The sequence below is a fragment of the Capsicum annuum genome, chromosome 5, assembly GCF_002878395.1.
Source record: "Capsicum annuum cultivar UCD-10X-F1 chromosome 5, UCD10Xv1.1, whole genome shotgun sequence".
In the NCBI taxonomy this organism is placed as follows: Eukaryota; Viridiplantae; Streptophyta; class Magnoliopsida; order Solanales; family Solanaceae; genus Capsicum; species Capsicum annuum.
Genome location: NC_061115.1, coordinates 141,916,503 through 141,923,455, shown reverse-complemented (window position 1 = coordinate 141,923,455; position 6,953 = coordinate 141,916,503). Strand labels below are relative to the sequence as shown.

Sequence of the window (6,953 nt, the reverse complement as noted above, 5' to 3'; positions counted from 1 at the left end):
CTTTCTTTATACAGTAACAATTCAACTTTAAAATGAGATGCCCGCATTTGTTGACTTCTACAGTTAAGATTTATCACGCGGGGTATTCTCATTTTACCCTTAATAAAATTATTTATAGCCAAACAAAATATGTACGACTTATTTTAAACTATCAAGTTTTAAAAGTCTTTCTTTTATTTTTGAACTTCATATTCAGCCAAACTTATGTGAATGGGACTGATGGAGTAATACAGTATCAAGGAACAATCAAGTAGTGTGGGTTCAAGTCACCACAAAAAGGGTGGAAACTCCGAGGAGTTAAAAAAGCTAGCGCGGGTGCCCGAAATTTGGATGTCCTACTGACAGTACGGTACTGTGGTTCCCATCCAAATTCAAAACTAGATTCTCTTCAGTTCTGATAAGTTATCATGCACGATTGCTATAGAATAAGACGTTCAATTGGCGATTTAGTAAAATAAAGATAATTAGAAAACTATCTCTGTTGCGACTTTCAGGTTGCATCCAGATAAGATATTGAAAACAGGTCGGTACATTCGTAACTAAACAAATGGAGGATTAAGGATCAGTAAGAATAACTTGTAAAGCTCGAGTTGCTGAAGATATTTGCTCTAGTTATACGAATTTTCTTACTAGCTTCCTTCTCTTTAAGATTTTGAATAGTAGTAGCAAAATTGTTCTGCGTGCAACATGGGAGTAGAATACTGTTGAATTCTAGGGTTCTAACTTCTATGGTTCATTTCAGAAATTCGGACCAATCAACAATCATTTTATGAGCCATTAATGTCACTCTTCTGGTGAAGTTCCCCTTCCTATATTCAATTTGATAAACCCCATGGGCCACCTTCATGGCCATTCAAAACTCAGAAATTCGAAATAGTTGGCATTTACATAATTTCTGGAGGTCAGAAGAACATCTACTCGAGTAGCCTATACATTGTCGCCTTCACCGGAATCCTCATCGCAATCAGAGGCTGATTCATCATTTCTGGGTTCCAGTAGGGTATTCATGTAAAAGGATGATTCACCAACTTGCATTTCTTCCAAGTCAATAAAGTCGTAACCCATCCGCTGATCAAATTTCTCATCAGAACAATTCAGAAGCCATGTAAGGGAACATTTTAAACCCTTTTCGGCAATCCTTTTATGTCTTGGTTTTATTGTGGACTCCAGACCATAAGTGAAGAAAGCTGGGAAAGCAACTAAATCTTGCAAAGGCCTTGCCATTGTAGATTTGAAATACTCAAAACTCTGCTTCATAATGTCTAGATTTAGAGCAAGCACCTGGGGACATCCTACAACCATTTCTCTCACTTCCTCCAAGGAAAAACCACATTCTTTAAGGAAATCAACATGCTTCACTACTGGTGCTTTACTGAGGCTAATAATCTGTGGCATCTTTTCAACAACTCGCCCAAAATCTTCACAAGTAGATTCAATTATTGAATTGAGAAACTCTTGTTGACTTGGAATCTTAGCCTCCATGTCGATTCCTAAGATCTCAGGATATTGTGCAATTACTGAAGGAAGTGCAGTTTCTCTCAAATGAAACTGTAAAAGGGATTTAATGTTTGGTTTTACCCTTTCTTGTAGTCCAAACCCAAGAATGTGAGGATGCTTCTCAATCAATCTGGCAACAGCTAGCTTCGGGATTCCCAAGGATTCCAGATACTCTACAAATGGTTTAATTACCCGACCTACCCGCATCCCTAGTATCTCAGGATATCTAGTCAGAAGCCCACCAATTTCTCTTCTTGCCACCCCAATTCCTACCAAATAAGCAACTGATGTACTCATTGTGCCCTCGAGCTTGAACCCCAACACTTCAGGATACTTCTCCAATACTCGAGGAATATCATTTGATTTAATATCCATGCCTTGGAGATATTTCACAACTGGAGCAAGGTCTACCACCACACTTGCATGTAGAACTTGTGGGTACCGCCGCAAGAAGTCTGTCAAGGTGGATTTTCTAACACCCAGTTTACCCAGATAATCAAGCACGGGAATCATGTTTTTCTTCACGCTGCATCCCAGAACAAGAGGATAGCAATTGATATCTTCAATTGTGAGCCCCAATTTTTGAAGAAAGTCCACACGTTCTCTCATGACCTCCATAGTCACAGGAAGTTCTAATCCATCGAGCTCATCAGGTACAATGCCAATGCTTCTCAAGAATTCATAAACACATGCACGGTTGGCTTCCTTCTCATTCTTCATCTCTAATAAACTAGGATGAGTGTAGAAAGATGAGCTCTTCTGTTTCCTACTTCCACTGTAAGTGTCTGTCTTCATTGAAGATGAAAGAGCAGCTCTCGTAGCAAAACAACACGGTAATCTCATAATCAAAACCTTTTTCCTCATATTGAAACTTGAAATGCTTGGAGCTGAAGTGGATATCAACCGGGGTCGATGGATCGTGTTGGAAGGCAACTCATGATTTATGAGCAACAAACTGGGATTAATGATGCGATTATAACTAATAATCTTCATATTCTAAAGATGAAAACCTGCACCAGACAAAGATGCAATTGAAAAAAGTAAGCCTTCACACTTGCCATATCATCAAGAAATAACATTATTATCATTCTTTTTCTCCAGTTTCTAGTACCTATTGAGTTAAGGATGCACATGGAGGCCTTGCACTTGTAAAGCAATGTTGTATAGTAAGAGAGCAAGGCATCCACAAGGAGAGTTAAATTAGAAAGTGGACTATATAAGACCTTTGGATCTAGCACATGAGGGTGAAAAGATCGAAGTATGCAATTTACTTGTGCTTTCAACAACAAAAAGGAACCAAGTTGTAATTTTAAGATTAAAATGATTCAATCAATAAAGAAAATCTAATGAGCAAAGAACTTGTGTACTAGACTGAGAAAGTATGCGTAACCCTCTCATGCTTGGATGGCTCTGGGACCCGTAATAATAACTAATGCAGCAGAACTGAGAGTCTCTACGTAAAATTATGAACCTTCTATTGAGTGTGATTTATAGTTAATGAGATAGCAATAACAAGTCTCTACATGTTCAACAATCCAAGCACACATGAGAAACTACTTCCATGTGTCCTCCCCCTTCTCCACTACACCTGTCCAGTCATCCCACCCCCACCATCCCAGAATAAGCTTTTATTGTCTACAGCATCTTGCATGAGTTCATGCATGTGTTAGTTCAGGACTTACATGCTTTGAAGGGGGAGATGGGAGAAATTGAAGTTCTGGCAGGATGGTGTTGGAGCAGCCCTCTCAAAGAAGAATTTCCTCTCATTTTCCAGATTAACCAATCACAAGAGGCAGAGGTAGCAAAAACGAGGGAAGACAGTGGCTGGAATATTAGACTGAGAAGGAATTGTTATAACTGGGAAACTGATACCTGCTAAATAGACTGGAGTAGATAAACATTAGCCATTAAAAGGAGGACAGGATAAGAGCTAATCACAGCACAAGGGGAGAATTCACAGTGAGAGATTGCTATCAAGTGCTAGCTAGTGAGAGGTGAGTCAGGTGAATATATTTGATAACTGGCCTTGGAAAATCCTCTGGAGAATAAACACCCCAATACATGTAAACCGTTTCACATGAATTCAGACATATGAGGCCTATCTGACACAAGAAAATCTAATGAGATGAAATTCAAATATGCAGTAGATATTACCTCTTTCAGTATGATATTTGGCTTGCATATAGTCACACCTAATAATATAAACGAACCCTTTAGCAGTCGGGCTCTATGGAAATTTCAGAAGGAAAAGTGGAAAAAGCAGTCCATTCCCAGCTTTAGTTTTTGGACAATATGAAGAAAAAGGATTATAAGATGTTTTGAAGGAGAAACAACCTCAGTCCTCACTTCGAAAGCTAGATATCTTTTGAATCCACACAGCTAGGAAAAGTTTTTGGATGTAAATAATGTGAATCAACTCTTGGATTTTTGTTTACTCCTCTATTAGGAGTCAGTTATGAATTATACAGTTCGTATCCTATGAATGCCTATCAATGAATGTCTTACTTTATCAAAAAGGTTTAAGAATTACCACCAAGATAAGAAAATTTTAAGGAAATTTTGAATTATTAATCTTTTGAAAATTTTTAAAAGAAAAAGAAATATATTACTAAAAGAGACTTGTAAATTTGGCGTAATTACTTCTTTAAGATACCCCCGATTTGGAATTATTGAAAATTTAATGTCCCATGTTTTCCTCCGGGAAATTCTTTTTAAGTATTTCCAAAAATTAAATAGACATAGCCATAAACCATTTGCTGCACCACCTAACTCTGTTCCTTTTAGTAAGGACGGTGCCAAGATATTTCATCCCATAATTTCTCTAACTATACATGACAACTAGTGAATCAACAAGTGTCCCCCAACAGAAGATGCATCAATCGTGACTCATAAGCTGCTTATATGATGAACCAACAATCAAAATAGTCACTTCTTTTAAGAGCTAAGATCATTGCACCAATTATGACACGTGCTGGTCATTCTACTGTCAAAAATTATACTACCATGAGTCTTCTGTAAGAAATATGAACAGGTAGCAGCTACAGTCCACCAGTGGTAGATATAATTCGATATCAGCAGAGCCAGCTTTCAGACACAGTGACAGTTCCAGCTAAAAGAGCACCCACAGAAGAGAATTTCTACAACAGACATTTCTTATTGCCGCAGGGCTTTGGTTAAATGGTAAAGAAAGTGGAACTGGTGATGTGTGGTAGGCGCAGGTCACTAATTCAAACCCTGCATCTAGCTAGAAGGGCAGGCTCATACACCCCGAGCTCGGAACTCATGAATCAACCAGGGACATGCCCAGCTAATGTACAGGAGATTTCAGTTATCAATAATACAACAACAACAACAACAAACCCAGTGTATTCCCACCTAGTGGGGTCTGGGGGGATAAGATGTACGCAGTCCATACCTCTACCTCTGATGAAGTAGAAAGGCTGTTTCCGATAGACCCCCGGCTCAAGGCACGAGATACCACACAAACACATAGTAAAGCACAGAAGCAAATTACATAACATAAATACGGCACCCATAAGTAATATAAAACAGAGGAAAGCAGAGGAAAGCACACAGATTCGTAATAAAACATGGAACACGGAACACGGAATCATAACAGGAATAAAACCCCCACCAAGTAATTCCCTACACTAGCGACCCAAACTGGCCCTAATCCTCTGCCGAAATTCGCGCCCTCCAGACCTTCCTATCTAGGGTTATAATAATAATAATAATAATAATAATAATAATAATAAATGCCTCCACAGACAGCTCGTAGTATTGTATTCTTCATCTTTAACTTAGATTGTTGCTTCATTTGTGTTGTTCATCTTGCTTTTTGCAGTCATTATTTTCCCTCTAGGCTTCTACACTTCTTCGATTACTTATTTTGAGCCGAGGGTCTACCAGAAACAACCTCTCTACCCCCACAAAAGTAGGGGCAAATTTTGTTCACATCCTACCCTCCCAGATCCTACTTGTGTGACTACAGTGGACATGCTGTTGTTGTTGTCTCTATAGACAACTCAACAAATTCAAAGCAGATAGTTTGCTCACAAAACGTTCTTCTCCGCCAAGATACATAGAAAACTGAAAATGAGGTTAACAAATAGCGGATGAAATTGAAATTGCAACCTCTATCCACTGGCCAGATACAATAACTGCTAAGGCTCAATTCCAGAATAGTTAGGCAATAACAAAATAGATTCTTGGATAAAATGTTACCCTTCTGTGGAAAAAATAAGCTCTTGTTAGTGAAACATCTATATATTCACAATGAAATCATATTCTTCAGCACAAAAAGATTTACTTCCTCCTTTCCAATTTACTTGTCTTGTTTGACACAGAATCAAAGAAAATTAATAAGACATTTGAATCTCTATCGTCTTAAACATGTGATGTGGAAAGTAGAAATTAAAAAAATTGCCAAAAAAGAAAACATAAATTCTTTGGGAAACGGACTAAAATAGAAAGTAAGAAAAATAAACCGAAAAGAACGAAGAACTATATAGTTCATAGCATCATTACAATGAGTCTAGCTCTAAAATTAGCTTCTTCAATTAAATGTTAACTTACAGTCCAGGAACAGATAACTAAGATGGATGATTCTTATACAGTTAACAGTACAATAGAGAGAAACAAAAAAGAAGCATAGACCAATATCAAAAGGGTATACGAATAAACTTACCAGTGAATTTTTTTAAAAGAAGGAACGAAACGGACAGATGATTTTTGCTGTAGGTGAAGAAGGCGGAAGGGAGATGAGAAAAAGCGAAGATAAAGGTAGAGAACGAATGCGTTGGGAGCAAAATCAAAGGATTGAGCTTTTGGGTGTGTTTGCCTGGACATATGTAAGAACTCTTGGGCTACAATACCCTACTGAAGAATGAGTGAAGTGGCTATTATGCAAGAGAGGATTTGCGTTCTCGGGTTCTGATGGGCCGGCAATCTTGGGCGGGTAAATCTCAGGAATAAGATCCAAATTGGATTTCAAATTTTATCCTCAAATAAAAAATTTTTTTAAAAATAATCTTTACTTATTAATTAATATTATTTTGAACGAAATTATCTCTGATCAATAGAGTAATTATAAAAATGATTATCATAATAGATAACAACTTCATATTTATATTTTTCATTATTTTAATTTTTTAATTTTTTAATTTTATTTTGATTTTTATTTTTTCTTTTCTGTTTTTATTTTTGATTTTTCTCAATCTTTATTTTTTTTCCCCTTTTTCCTCTTAACTTCTTTTATTTCTTTTTTATTTTACTTTATTTTTTCTTTCCTTCTTTTTGTTCTTTTTAGTTTTTCTCGACCCTTTTTTCTTTACACCTCCCAACGTCTACTTTTATTTAAAAAAATATATATTTTTCTTTGATTTTTATTTTTTCTTTTTTTTTTTAATTTTCTCAACCTTTTCTTAACTTTTATCAACATTTATTTTTTTTCCCAC

At 36.7% G+C, this 6,953-nt stretch overlaps 1 protein-coding gene across 4 annotated transcripts; it reads right to left on the bottom strand.

Moving 5' to 3' along the window:
• Nucleotides 1-617: 617 nt before the first annotated feature.
• Nucleotides 618-6,458, bottom strand: LOC107870794 (transcription termination factor MTERF4, chloroplastic). Of its 4 annotated transcripts, none has more exons than XM_047413191.1 (3): nt 6,185-6,387; nt 5,632-5,725; nt 618-2,507 (listed from the first exon to the last, which is right to left on the bottom strand). In XM_047413191.1, exon 3 carries the CDS (start codon nt 2,488-2,490, stop codon nt 928-930), a length of 1,563 nt encoding a protein of 520 aa, XP_047269147.1. In that variant the 5' UTR covers nt 2,491-2,507; nt 5,632-5,725; nt 6,185-6,387; the 3' UTR covers nt 618-927. The 4 variants fall into 4 exon arrangements, with proteins under 4 accessions (XP_047269147.1, XP_016572930.2, XP_016572931.2 ...); XM_016717444.2 differs by lacking the exon at nt 5,632-5,725 and adding an exon at nt 3,180-3,381; XM_016717445.2 differs by lacking the exon at nt 5,632-5,725 and adding an exon at nt 3,180-3,369.
• Between the last annotated feature and the right edge of the window lie 495 nt (nt 6,459-6,953).

Coding starts and splice junctions, on each gene's coding strand:
- LOC107870794 (XM_016717443.2), bottom strand. CDS start 2,490: ATGAAGATTATTAGTTATAATCGCATCATTAATCCCAGTTTGTTGCTC.